At 39.4% G+C, this 14552-nt stretch overlaps 1 protein-coding gene across 1 annotated transcript; it reads left to right on the top strand.

The window, feature by feature from the left end:
• The first annotated feature begins 38 nt into the window (after positions 1 to 38).
• TEX36 (testis expressed 36) lies at positions 39 to 12604 on the top strand. The gene is made up of 5 exons (XM_063133265.1): positions 39 to 89; positions 1852 to 1983; positions 7096 to 7191; positions 11364 to 11441; positions 12212 to 12604. The coding sequence occupies exons 1-5, from the start codon at positions 39 to 41 to the stop codon at positions 12602 to 12604; spliced, it is 750 nt and encodes a 249-aa protein (XP_062989335.1).
• The last annotated feature ends 1948 nt before the right edge of the window (positions 12605 to 14552 follow it).

Raw genomic sequence — 14552 nt, 5'->3', positions numbered from 1 at the left:
AGTAGCCGGATCCAGAGCGCTAGGTTTTGGGGCACAACATGCCCAAGGGGAGGCGGGCCAACCCCAGCACGGCACGGGATGGTGCCTGGGTAAGGCAGGGCCCGCAGGAAGAATGTAGCCTAAAAGAAGGGTGGGTGGACGAGAAAGCAAAAGCACAGCCTTCCCCCAGAATGGTGCCCTCCAGATGTGTTGGAAGTACAACTCCCAGCTAACCTCCGGGATGCTAAAAGTTGCAATCCAGCACACCTGAGGGGTGCCAGGTTGGGGAAGGCTGGAAGGGCCCGATGTCTAGGGTCTTATTTCGAAAATGCAAAAGGAACAGGTAGCAACTATAATCCAATAACATTATTTTCATTTTACATGGGTGTTACAATTTCAAGAAAGGGATGGCCAGCTAGCAACCTTACACCACATGCAGCATATCAAACCTGTTACCCCAAAAATAATCAAACCCGAAAACCTCCCCACCCACCCTGCCCGGTTTCCTGCCTCACAAAAGGAGAGCCACCACCTCGCACAAATATCTGCCAGCTCCTGATTACAATAACAATGCAAGTTAAAATTTCTGCTGCACCCATAAACGTGAAAGGGGGAAGGGAAGCCCTCTGAGTATGACAGACTGTGTGTTGTAGTAATTAACTGGAGTGTCAGACTAGAAGTAGGGTGACGGGTTCAAATCTCCACTCAGCCACAAAGTTTACTGGGAGTCACTCCCTCACCTAACTTATATCACAGGGTTGTTGTGAGGATAAAAGTTAGGGAGAAACAGGACTACTGCCTGGAACTCCTTAGAAGGACAGAATGAAAAATATAAGAAATAATCTGGATTACGTTATCTTGAATATTTCTCTGGAAGCAAAAGGATTGCTTAGATTATTTGCTATGCTAGTGTTATCAAGTTAATGTTAAAGTGTGTCCAAAGGCAGCTATCTTTGAAAAAAAATGTTTTATTGTGTAAACAGTTCATATTATTAGCCGAAGAGTTTTATAATATGCATCAGAAGTACTAGTTACATGGGTATTCATGAACCAATATAGTCAGAATAATTTGCAAGTCGCATCTATTGATTTTATATTATTAAAGCCTTCATTTGCTTTATTAACAGCATTCTTAAATTTCACACAGAAAGTAATAACTTCCTCTGGGAACATTGCCAGCATTACCCTCCTCTACCCCAGCCCACCCAGTTTACTGCTTATCTTCCTTCTTTATACTGCACATTTGATTTACTATTCATTTTTTTCATTTTCAAAGAAATGTCTCATTACCTTTGTTTCTACTGACAGTAATACAATGACTAGAAACAGTAACTGTTAGTGTTATCAAGTTCTAAACTGCTGTGCGAGTATAAAAAAAGCATAGATTCTGTGGTTTATCTTGAAACTGGTCAGGATCTGTTCCTATAATATGCAGAACATATCCTGCACATTTTATGTCCTCACTTTCAGGATCTTTCCAGAAATATGTATATTGCAATAAATAACTTGTTCTTCATTGAATAACCTGTTCTTTACTCAGACTGCTCCTCCACTAACTTCAGATGAACTGTTGCCAGAATTGCCACCCTGCAAAGTGAACATTTGCCATTTATTATAAAAAAATTCTGAGGTTTACCATTTTCATCAATGTAATTATTTTATCTACACATAAAGTTTGAAAGTAGGAATTATTTTCTACTTTTGTTGTTGTTGTTGTTTGTTAAATGAAAATAGAATGGGATCCTGCTTCTTAATGGAGCCTCTAGGTGTTGCTGTAATACAAATAATAAAAATATATAGTTCACATCTTTTCATATTTTGAATTATGTTTCCTTTTTGTTTATCTTTATCTTAATATTTTATGTTTCATAGTTCGCACAGTCTGAAAAGCTGCAAATATATCCTGAATCTCTTACAGCCACTATGCAAAAACAGATACTAAATGCAGAAGCTACTCATCAAATTGACAACAGATTGCCATTGATGTACAAAGTTCGAGAGAAGGTAAGTAAATATTCTTGCATGTTGAAACATGCATAGGATTGCATCTGAATGTTTTAGGGATGATTTGTATGATATTTTCTTTGGCATGCAAATTGGTCTTTCCTCAGACAAATATAACATCTGAACTAGGAGAACCCTGAGCAGCAGCAATTTCTACAATGATAGTGTTATGCTTGCCTCAACTTTCTCAGCAGGTGAAATGTTTCAGGTGCACAGCATTTAATCAGGTTTAGTTTCTTTTGGAAGGAGGTCAATGGAAGCTTAAGGCTGAAAGCTTAAGAAGGTACCTGTGGAATCACCCGATGTTTCTGTGGGCCAGATGGGGAAATTCTGCAGGCCAGATTAGGCCCATGGGCTGGAGGTTTCCTATCCCTGCTTTAAAGAATGGATATGGGTTATTATTTTTCGGCACCCTGGACGTACATGAAGGGCTTTAAAGGTTAAAACCAACACCTTGGATTGCACTTGGAAAGCAATTGGTAACCAGTGTAGGTCTTTCAACATAATGTGGTCCCAATACTTTTCACCAATTAGCAGCCAATTGAAGCTACTGGACATTCTTCAAGGCTAACCCCATATAGAGCACATTGCAATAGTCTAAATGTGATGTAACTAAGGTATGATAACTTTTGCCAAGTCCGACTGATTTAGGAAGGGTCGCAGCTGGCACACGTACCATAATTGTGCACACACACACTTTGCCACCACTGTCACCCAAAGTACAGTAGTATCAAGGAACACTCCCAAACTATGGACATGATCCTTTACGGGGAACACAACCCCTTCCAAAACGGGTTGAATCCCAGTCCTCAAATCAGGCTTTCTATTGATCAACGCTTCCATCCTGTTTGGGTTTAACCTCAGCTTTTTAACCATCACCTAGCACATTTTCAAACCAATGCAACATTCAAGGGTTTTAGGTGATGTTAAGTGACAAAGACCAATAGAGTTGGGTATCATCAACATATTGGTGGTACCTTATTCCAAAGCTCTGAATGACCTCTCCCAGCAGTTTCATATAAATATCAAATAGTATGGGGAACAAAGGATCAGAACCACTGTAAAACAGTACCCCCAAGGCCCAGCCGTGCCAGGCAGTTCAGAAGGATATCATGATCAATGGTATCGAAAACTGCTGAGAGTTCCAGGAGAACTAATCAGGTTGCACTCCCCACATCCAGTTCCCGGCGTAGGTCATCCATCAAGGCAACTAAAGCAGTTTCAGTCCCATATCCTCAATCACTGAGGTCATCAGATGTCATGCTCCTGGTGGTTCCATGTGGAACTATGGCCTGATTGGAATCCACTTGGAAAAGAGCCTTCAGTGTGGTGGCTCCCTTTCTGTGGAAGTCCCTCCCTCTGGAGGTCAGGCAGACATCAACATTATGTTTTTGGTGCCTCCTGAAAACATCTTTATTTCAAGAAACCTTCCTTGTTTGACCAGCCACAGTTTTTATTGGTATTCTGTTTCTAAAATAAAAATTGTTTAATTATTTTCTCTTATTGTTCGCCACTGCAGAATCTGTTTAGATGTGGAAAGGTATATAAATGTTGTAAATTAATAAATACCCCAGCTGAAAGCCCAATTGAAATAGGTCCAGATAATCAGTATCATACATAATCAATAACATCTATATTTTAAGAACAGAGGTAAATATCATCCCCACCCCACAGTAGAGTGATTTAGCAAAGCCATGAGGTTATATCCCAGAAGTCTTTAATCCAGTGATTGAGATTGGTTACTCAAGAAAGTTTATGGGTCCTTTACATGACATCATCAACCTCCAGGGCCTCTCATGTGTTTTGTGACCATTTCTGCAGCTTTCTTTGTAATGGAGATAATGAGCTATTTAAAGATCATGATTTGAATCTTAACATGTTACAGCAGAGTTGCGCTATAACCACAGAACCCTGTAGTGGCTGTATGTCGAACTTGCAGATAAAGGGAACCCCCGTGGGGAGGGGGGATAGAGAAGTGTGTTTAAAGGGCCAATCTTAATCCTGCAAAGAATAGGGAAGCAGAAGCCCCATTAAAGTTGTGGGATAAAAAGCCTGGTATAGAGAAGTCCTTTATCTCCTACTGTTCAAGCAAGCATACACATTGTGAGGACAGTGGCATCCTACGGAAAGGAAGAATGGGCAAATTAAGAACTTGAAATTAAACTGAATTAACAGTTCAAGTGAATATTGCCTTGAGCAGCATCATGTCCTACGGTAGAGAATTGTACTGGAAAATGTTCTTTAGTGGAAAAGTTTTGTTTTCAACCTATTACATGTTAAATTTAATTGGGTAATTTCTTACTTTAGTATGTGCTGAGGTCACAGCAATTGCAAGCAGATTTGAGATATAGTTTTGAGTAGAGCAAGAGGGGGATGGTGGATTTCTACTTTCTTGTAAACCGGCTGGACTGCTAACTGGGCCTGGCTGGTTTGATCATATTATGACAGTACTTCTTCATCTGCACTGCTTTATAGTCCATTTCCAGGCCCAATTCAAACTGCGGATTTTAACCTGTAAAGCCCTAAATTAGGGTGACGATATGAAAAGGAGGACTGGGCTCCTGTATCTTTAACAGTTGTATTGAAAAGGAAATTTCAGCAGGTGTCATTTGTATATATGGGGAACCTGGTGAAATTTCCTCTTCATCACACCAGGTAAAGCTGCAGGTGCCCTGCCCTCTTTTAAATCAGGTCACTCTAGTATAGCTCTTGCACCTTTAACTATTGTGATGAGGATGGAATTTCATCAGGTTCTCCATATATACAAATAACACCTGCTGAAATTCCCTTTTCTATGCAATTTTTAAAGATGCAGGAGCCCTGTCCTCCTTTTCATATGGTCACCCTACCTAAATGGTTTGGGGCCAGGTTACGTGAAGGAAGTCTTCTCCTATATCAACCTACCCAGTCATTAAGATCATCATCTGAGGCCGTCCTTCAGGTGCTCCTGCCAAATGGGGTGAGGTGGGTGGCTACAAAAGAGAGGGCCTCTTCGGTGGTGGCACCCTGTTTGTGGAATGTTCTCCGCAATGAGGTTCATCTGGCATTTATATTATGGTCGTTTTGGTGCCAGGTAAAGGCCTTTTTATTCTTCCAGGCATTTAAAAAATGGCTTTTAGTAAATTTAGTACTGCTGGTTTTAATCTGGTTTTATGATGTTATGGTTTTATTCTTTTCTGCTGGTTTATCTTGGTTTTATTCTGTGCTATTTTTATTTTTTGTTTTAATACTGGTACTGTATATTTTATTGTATTATTCGCCATCTAGAAAACATCAATTATTGGGCAGATTAAAAGTACAGTAAATAAATAAAATAAATCTGTTACATTGGCTACTAATTAAAAGAGGCTATTAAGCCATTGGTCTCCTATGGTCTTATCTGTCTTTAATTGGTACAGTGTCTTTATTGTGTTGTTTCCACTGTTGAGAAATATTCCAAAAGTATGCATGTTTCTTTTTATGATGGAGTAAAACAGGCATGTCAGAATAAGTAAGATGCCATTAGGTGGTATATGATGTCACAAAAACATAGCATGAGAGAATTTGCTTAATTTCAACAATTTTTGAATAACTGCTGGAGAAGGCTTTTCTTCAATTTAAAAGAAACTGGAAATTGACTGTGGGCAACAGCTGACTGTCTCTAATCTCTCCCTGTGAGGGACCACCCTAGCTGTGAGATTAATTAACTTGCTTAGAGGGAGCACTACAGTATTTCCTTAGTTGTATCTCATTGTTCTTACTTTCATTGCAGTCTCAAAAGTGTTTTTAAGTATAGTTAACTTATTGAATTGTTAGTGAATTTACTACATATATAAGCTGGGATCCAAAGAACTATGGCGTTACTTCCATATGGCCAGGGGGGATTTGCACTTGTATTTCTTGAAAAGCAACCCCCTTCTCTATATGGAAAACAGCTTTCAAAACTGAGAGGATTTTCAAGCAAGTCCCAACACAACCCAGCAAACATTCATTATCAAAACTAGGGTTATAACTTGTGTGTACGCGTGGAGGGTTCAGGAGATATCCAAGGAATGAAACAGGCCGCATGATGGCTAGAGCAGAAGTGGTGTAAGACTCACTGTAAAGCCAATGGAACGAAAGTAAGAGTGTATAATAAGAGCGCCTATATTGTGACAGTGAGGGAAGCAAAGAAGGTGTCCTCAAGTAGCCACACAATAGAGCTATTCTGGGGGTTATTAACATCTACCCCACTGAATAGTATGTTGGAATCCTTGGAGGCCTGTTGTAACAATTTTGCAAGACACTTCAAGGATAAAATTGCCCATCTTCATAGCAATCTTAACACTGCTATTATAACAGGTTCTGGTGAGATATCCAATGTTTCATCTTGTCCAGTTTCCTGGGAGCTGTTCCAGAGGATGTGGACACGACGCTTGCATCCATTTGACCAACTGTATGTCCTCTCGACCTTTGCCCATCATGGCTGATTCAAACTAGGCAAGGTGGGTTGACCAAATGGGTCCAGGAACTGGTAAACACAGTACTGTTTGAGGGAGTGGTGCCTGCTGCCCTTAAAAAGGCAGTGGTGTGACACCACTTCTGAAAAAGCTTTTACTGGATCCAGAGGTTTATAACAACCATCACCTGGCCACTAATACCCCCTTTTGGGGCAAGGTATTTGATAGGGTGGTGGGGACATTCTTGGAGCACACTGATTATCTAGATCCATTCCGGTCTGGATTTCAGCCTAGATAGGGACAGAATTGGCCTTGGTCACCCTGATGGATGACCTATTTTGGGAGAGGGATAAAGGGAGTGCGACTCATGTTATTCTTACTCAATCTTTCAGTGGCTTTTGATACCATTGGCCATGGTATCCTCCTGGACTATCTTTGTGGCTTGGGAATTGGGAGACCTGTTTTACAGTGGTTCCACCCATAGCTACAGGGTAGTGTCCAGAGAGTAGCATTGTGTGACTTTATCTCAGTCCCCTGGCGATTATGCTAAGGGGTACCACATGGTACCATTTTGTTTGCATTGCTATTTAACATATATATGAAGGTGTGGGTACAGTCATTAGGAGTTTGGGGGCAGGGTGTCACCAGCATGCTGATGACACTGAGCTCCATTTCTTTGTTACATCTGAATCAGGCTGTACATGATCTGGACCAGTGTTTAAATGCAGTGGTGGGCTGGATGAGGGCCAATAAGCTGAAGTTAGATCCTGATTACACAGAGGCACTGTGGGTAAGTGGTTCCTGGGTCCAGGAATTAGGGAGTTTACCTGTTCTGGATGGGGTTGCACTCCCCATAAAAGAATGGGTATACAGTTTGGGAATGTTCCTAGAGTGAACATTGTCATTAGAAGTCCAAGTTAATTTTGTGGCATGGAGCACCTTTTACCAACTTTGGTTGATACAATACTACACCTATTCCTGGACAAGGGTATGTTAACAACTGTAATTAATATATTGGTAACCTCAAGACAGGACTACTGTAATCCTCTCTATATGGGGCTGCCCTTGAGGCTGGTTTGGAAGATGCAGTTTGTGCAGAATGCTGCAGCAAGGCTGTTCAGTGGAATGCCTTGCCATACACATGTAACACTGCACTACATGCTGCCAGTTTGCTACGGAGCCAGATTCAAAGTATTTTTATTGACATAAAGCCCTAAACAATTTAGGACAAGGCTACCTGAAATATTTTCCCCTTTACAGACCTGTTAGACCACTCTGATCTTCAGGGGAGGTCTTGCTGGTAGTCCCATGTGGCAGCAACAGGCCTTCACCATTGTGGCACTCTTTGGAATGACCTCTCTGTTACACATCAGGCATCAATGATCACATGCTTTCAATGATTACAAAAAGCTAACTTGTTTACCCTGACTTTTCACAACCATTAACTTATCTAAATGCTTTGAATAATATATTGTTTTATATTATGTTGTGAACCACTTTAGTATTTTTAAAATGGGAAGTGGTATGTAAATGTTCAAAAATATGTAAATAAATAAAAACTAGGAGACAGTCTTTCCATCTCTCTGAAAGAAATCCACTCCAGTTTTTTCTTCTTCCCCTACAGCTGTTCCACTTTACAACTGAGTCTTTGTTCTTAATTAGCTTCTAGATTTAATGCAAAACTTTTGCAGGTTTTTTCTTCTGTGGAAAGTGGGAGTGAAATAGTCAACTGCAAGCAGGGCTGGGGAATGGAGAAAGTCTGCAAAGGTAGACACTCAGAGGCAAGAAAGACACTAAACAACAGAGAGGAAATTGCCCTCTGCCTTCTCACATCAGTCGATCAATTTACAAAGCAAACTTCCAACTGTTCTTTAAAAATACCTGCAATTGGAATGAAGTGGCAGTAGCTTGTTGATTGGAAGACATTTGGAAGGAATATGTTCTCTGGGTGAAGGATAGAGGTTGGGGCTCCTCGTCTTTAGGAAGAGGATAGTACTGCAGGAGGGAAGCAAAAGAGACTTGGGGAAGAAGCTTTGCTCATAGAGGGGAGAGAAACTAAAACACAATACTGAGCAGCACTAGAGAGAGTTTGAAAATGGTGCAGCCCACCCTTACCCCTAGCCTTCCAATCAGTTCTTGCAGTATTCCCAGAAAGGAAAGGAAGTAAACCCATTCAGAACTAGAGATCAGGCTTTCAGCCAAAAATCTACTCCAGATTTTTCTGACAGCCTAATTTAGCTCCTTGAGCATTGTTGCAGGCCACGATCAAATACATTCTTGCCCCTGGCCTGCTGGCCATTTTTGAAGGCTGGATACATGGAAACTCCTCGTATTCCCACAATCTCCCGTTTTATCAATCACAGTATCTATTTCCTTGTCCAGAAGCTCAAATTCCTGCTTTAAATTAACAGGAGCTGAAGCTCAGACAAGATGATGCAGTACTAACTTGGCAGCACAAGGCATCCCATTTAAGAGACCTACTTGGGAAGAGGAATTCATACATTAAGTATGATAAGGAGCAGGTTCCCACCTAAGGTTGCCATTTATGTATCATTAAAAAAGAGGAAACATATCACTCAAAAGAGCACAATAGAGGACACAGATTTGCATATTTTTTTCTTAAGCTAATTTATATGAATAGGTCAAATTTAGAAATAATTATTATAATTTAAATAGAAATACAGTACATCCCTCCATGTACAGCTGACCTGTGTGCTGACTGCTCAGTCCACTGTCTAGATGCCCAGGGTTGATGGGCCAATTCAAGGCCCAGCTCTGATGTTCTTTATGTTTAAACCAGATTTGAACTAGCAGTACTTCAAATAGGGGATGCCTTCAAAATAGAGGGCGGTACGCTGAAGCGCTTCAAATAGAGGACTGTGTCAATGTGAGGACACACGATCACCCTATGTTCCAAAAATGGTGGGGCAGACAGATAGACTACAAAAACCTTCAGTTCTTTCCTGGAAACTGCTAGTGGAACAACAGTATGGACCAGATTCTAGTTCTATCAACCAGCACTTGACTCTCAGATCTGAGATAATCTTACTGGCAGAACTGGACAACTCTTCTGTTGGTCAGTTTTCTAGTTGCCAGGTCTCTGATTCTCACAAGTCCTTGCTGGCTTGGCTGCATTGCTCCCCTGCCTATCTTGAAAATCTGGGAATGGGACACCATGGATAGAATAGTAACTGATTTCACAAATCACAAGGATTCCTGCAGATCTCAGCTTGAATCATGTGGCAATTCAAACACAGACAGAAACACCTTAATTCCACAGCTTTTTTGCCAAGTAAAAAGTCAGGGCTACAGAGGGAAAGAAAGAGTGCTAGTCTAATCACTGAGAGTCTGATCTCTAGTTCTGCCAGTTAGTTCCATAGTATAGAAGTTAGGAAGAGGCAACAACCCTTCAAGGAGAATACATATCTCATGAAGGAAGAACACTACAACAGTATGTTCACAAGTGACAGCAGCTGCCTTAAAGCTCAGTGGGAAAGATATATGCAATGGGAAGTACTTAGTGCACTTCTTTTCTTTTAAATGTACTTTTAACATGTTTTTAATCTGTTTTATTTGGTTATCCGATTTGTCTACTGCTCCAAAATTCTTGAACGGGGAGCGGTATATAAATATTGTAAATAAATAAATATAGTAGATGATGTGGGTTCTGCTGAAATGTTTAAATGACTTTTACATGTCAAAGCTTACTTTTGGAGATTCCTGCTAACAAAGAATTTAAAAAATGCTTAGAAATGAATTGTATTGTTTACTTTAGAAATTAAAAATGGAAACTAGCTGTGACCCTCCAGCCAGCTCATTATACTTTTCTGAGAGGGGTTTTGGGCAAGACAAATGATTCCCTCTGATTTATTCCGCATTTAGATTTTTAGAACCGCAAATTAAAGAATTTCAAGCAAGGATCTACCCTACTTAGCTATTTGGTCCCCTCTAACTGTCATTATAAATTAACAGTGCAATCCTATGCACATTCATTGGGAAGTAAGTCCCAGTGGGACTTCCTCCCAGTTGAGTGTTACAGGATTGCAGTCTAAGACATTATAAATACCTTGTTCTATATTTGCATTTTGTTGGGGGTTTAGTAAAGGGTTGGCTTTCACTTCACAGGATCATAGAAAACCTTTAGAGACTTTCCCCCTTGTTTTTGTAGAGTATAAGAAACCAGAACTTGGCAACTAAAACTAATAAAATTTCACATGTGTCCACATGCGTTCTAGATTTGGGATTTAGCCATTTAAAATATATAGTCTGTAATTTGATATAATATATAGCATCTTCTCAGTGGGTGGCACTGAGCTCATAAATCTCAGGTTGACTCAATTATGACTTTCCTTTTGAAGTCCAGCTTTTATTAGCTGTAGGCTCAGTAGTGAGTCACTAAAACAAATCTTGATATTTGTCTAATAATTTGTGCCCATATAAATAGAGTTTATCTGATTCAAAAGTTGGGATGCTTATATAGATGTGTAGATGATTGGTAAAGATTGCATGAATTTGAAGTAAAATGTAGAGAATTTGTATTCCAGCAGGCTGAGCTGAGGAAGACGAGTGGGAGAGCAGGGCCATTTCACAAGCCCACTGAAAGGCCTCCTTCATGAAAGCTCCTCCAGCAAGCTGAGATGAGGGAGGGTAGTGTCTAGCCACCAGCCCTGCTAAATAGCCTCCATCAGGAAGGTTCCTTCTCCCTCAGTTCTTACCACCCATTGCGGTAGGCCGAGAGGAGAGGGAGAGCAGGGCCGTTCCATTAGCCCTGCTAAAATCCCCCCCCCCTCGTGTCTTTTTAGATTGTAAGGCAGGGATTGTCTTATTTAATTGAATATATGTAAGATGCTCTGAGGGCCTTTTGGGCTGACGAGTGGCATAAAAATAATAAATACATGTATTCTAAACTAAAATAATGTTTACAAATAGACATCTTTTTCTTAATTTCCTTTTCTTTTTTAGAAACCAGTAAACACATTTCCATTTTCAATCCATGACAACAGACATTGCTTATTGAATGTAGGAGAGTACTTAGATTCTGTAAGTGTTCAATTTTATAATATATATATATTTAAAGAATAAACTAGTTCTAGTTGGTTCTTTTTGTTAAGGTTTTATATCATAGCAAGTTTAATACCATGACAAATCCCTTTTTCTTGATGCATGGCTAATGTGAGACTCATAACTGGCTTTTGTATATGTAGATTAATGTTTATTTAATAGATCCAACTGTAGGCAAAATTTCACTCTTTCTGTGTATCTTGCCAATCCACAAAATTTGAGGCAGATTACAGCCCCCTTAATATAGATCTTAAAAGTGTAAAGAAATCTGTATAACATCAGAACAATAGCAATAAATGCTGGCTTTTATGGAGTACATAGTAATCTAGTTTTACATTCATCCAAATTCCAAATGTTCTCTAATATATGTCCTACAGGTAATGAAGTACCTGTCAGGTCTGCTTCACACATTTCAGTATATACACATTTTTAAAAGTGTGTGTCCTTGCATCTATCCCATAATGAATGGAACAACTACACAACTTTTTCCAGCTTGTAATTGGCCTTGGCTCCCTGATGCATGTTTCTCTGGATGTACATGCTTCTACTGCAGGTAGGTTGAAGTGTACTTGGTTCTGCTGTATATCAGATGAGAATAAAATCTTCTGATACTGTTAGCAGACTATTATCAAAATGCTCTCCCAGATGTGTTAATAAAAGCTTTTCTGATGGTTCTGTAACATAGGAGATAAGTTAGCTAACTTAAACAATAGAATTGTCCTAAAGTATTTTTCTTCCACTTTGTTTAGGGGCTAGGACTAAAGAAATTTCAACAAGACAAGTGTCAACACAAATCGCAAAACTACTTTTTTTTGGCCCATGAACCTATTCCAAGCAGTACTAGCGACCGTACCATTTATCAAACCTCATTTATCCAGTATCCTAATATTGAGAAGCCCTTTCTGGGTCGATTTCCCAAAAGTCATGTGAATAGGTCCTTTGCTTTAAATTCTGCACCTAAGAATGAGTGCCTATGGTTTTCAAAATGTCATTTAGCTCCGGTCAAGCCTGATAGAAGCTTTTTCTCAGAGCCTGAGCAACTTTTAACGGCTGCTGAACAAGTGATAGAATGTAAAGAGGACACTAAAGCACATTCATGTGAAGATGACACTAAAGCTCACTCCAGGTTGGATTTACAATAACCATTTTAAGATTAGCAAATGCTACTTCATCATTATACTTTTCCCCCCTTTTTCTGGATCTGAAATGATTTTAAAAACCTAACTGGCATTAAAGCAACAGGAATTGGATGAACGGTTGCATTTATACAGAGATATTCTTTTAAAGGACCAGTGTACATGGAAAAGGAAATTACATTTCATATTTCCCTTGAATATAATATTATTTTAGTTTTAACCTTCTCAGAGTAAACACCAAGTTTTTTCACTGTGTATGCAGAGGTCTAGGCTAGCTACCTCTATCTGGCAATCAACGTAACCTGTGCGTGCTTTGGATGAAGCCCATTCCTCTGTCAATCTTTGCCAGGAAGATATATTGGGAAAGACGGTATCTGATCAATTACATACAAAGCTGTAGTGCAAAGCATTATTTGGGTAGGTTGCGTTCCCAAATGTTTTTAACTGAGGAGACCAAGCAGTTAAATGTCGCACCTTCTTCTCTAATTAGGAAGATATCTCCATCCTTAGAATTGCCAGATGTCACTTATTTTATGGTAATATTGTTTGTTCTGAAATACAAAAGCTGTATAAATGGATGTCATATTGCAGAATATCCCTAGCTCTATAGAAGTTTTTAAGATACATACAACATCTCCAGAATGTCCTTTGCTTTTCACAAGTTTGTTTTGGAAGCTCTACATTCATTCTGCTGAATTATTACCAACACCTACTGGTTGTAGGTGGGTGTCACCCCCACGGCTCCTTAAATGATTGGTTGGGTCTTAGTTTATTTTCTAGAAATCATTGCATTCTCATAGCTAGTAGTGAGTGTTGCCTAGGTTGTACACAGAAGCTTTCTGGTAATAGCACAGACGTTTTCTAGCTCAGGCATACATCCCTTATCCTGGAAATGCATCAATAAGGATTTCACACCTTTAGCCAAAAATCCTAGTGTGGTGTTTATCAACTGTGATAAAAGCTCAAACCCGCAAACCAATACTGAAGTACCACAATGATATGTTGGCATTACATCTATACCTGTTTAGATTCAGAATCCTGGTTAATATATTTTGTTTTCACTGTTTTGTAAAGATGGATCAAGAGGTACTGTAAATTGTATGACAGTAGCTTCCCAATTTATAGAAAATGTTCTTCATACTCAGTGGAAATGCCATATCAAAATAAGTTATTATGGAAGTCTTCCAAAATAATATTGTACATTTCCTCAGCAAATACTGAAATAATAATGATGATGGTGATTTTATTGGTAAAAGGCCCCCTATTGAGATGCTTGGGGTGCTGCTACACAACATTGTGAAACACAAAACAATTAACGACATCATTAAACAGTAGAAAAGCCAAGAGCATGGCATCATTAAAAGAAAGTGATTTCTTGTTTCAAGGCAGATAGAAGCAGCCTGTCTGTTGTAGAATCAAAATTTCCACAGCATTAGCCAACAATTTCATCCCCAAGCAGATTCCAAACTAGAGTGCACGCCAATCACATAATATGTGAAGTACCCCATGCTGTTTGGCACACTCAAGAGGGCAATCTTGGTCCTCCTACAGAAGGAAGAAATGCATTCTTGCTAGATTTGTAATGTTTATCTAGGGTTTAATGTTACAAGTGAATATAGCAAAATGTACTTCTCTGTGTTTTATAACTGCAAGAAAATATTCAAGATTTGTTAACTCTATCTAGTTCTTTATAATCTAGATTTGTTAAACATTTCCCCACTCTGATACATTTAAAAAGTCATTGTGGATTTGTGTTTATCAGATAAATGTATCCACAATAATAATTATTGAGATCAGAATTGTAAAGTTCTTTGTACACTGAAAGAAAATTTGTGTTAGGTGAGGACGAGGGGGCTTGCATCCTCTGGCAGCCCATTTGGTTTCTCTGCCGAGCATAGAAGAGGGACAGTGCTCCACCTCTCCTCCACCAGCCTACTCACTAACCTGCAGAAAT

Source organism: Elgaria multicarinata, chromosome 8 (genome assembly GCF_023053635.1).
Source record: "Elgaria multicarinata webbii isolate HBS135686 ecotype San Diego chromosome 8, rElgMul1.1.pri, whole genome shotgun sequence".
NCBI classification, from domain to species: domain Eukaryota; kingdom Metazoa; phylum Chordata; class Lepidosauria; order Squamata; family Anguidae; genus Elgaria; species Elgaria multicarinata.
Note: the sequence above shows the minus strand (reverse complement) of the source record. Positions and strands in the feature narration are given on the sequence as shown.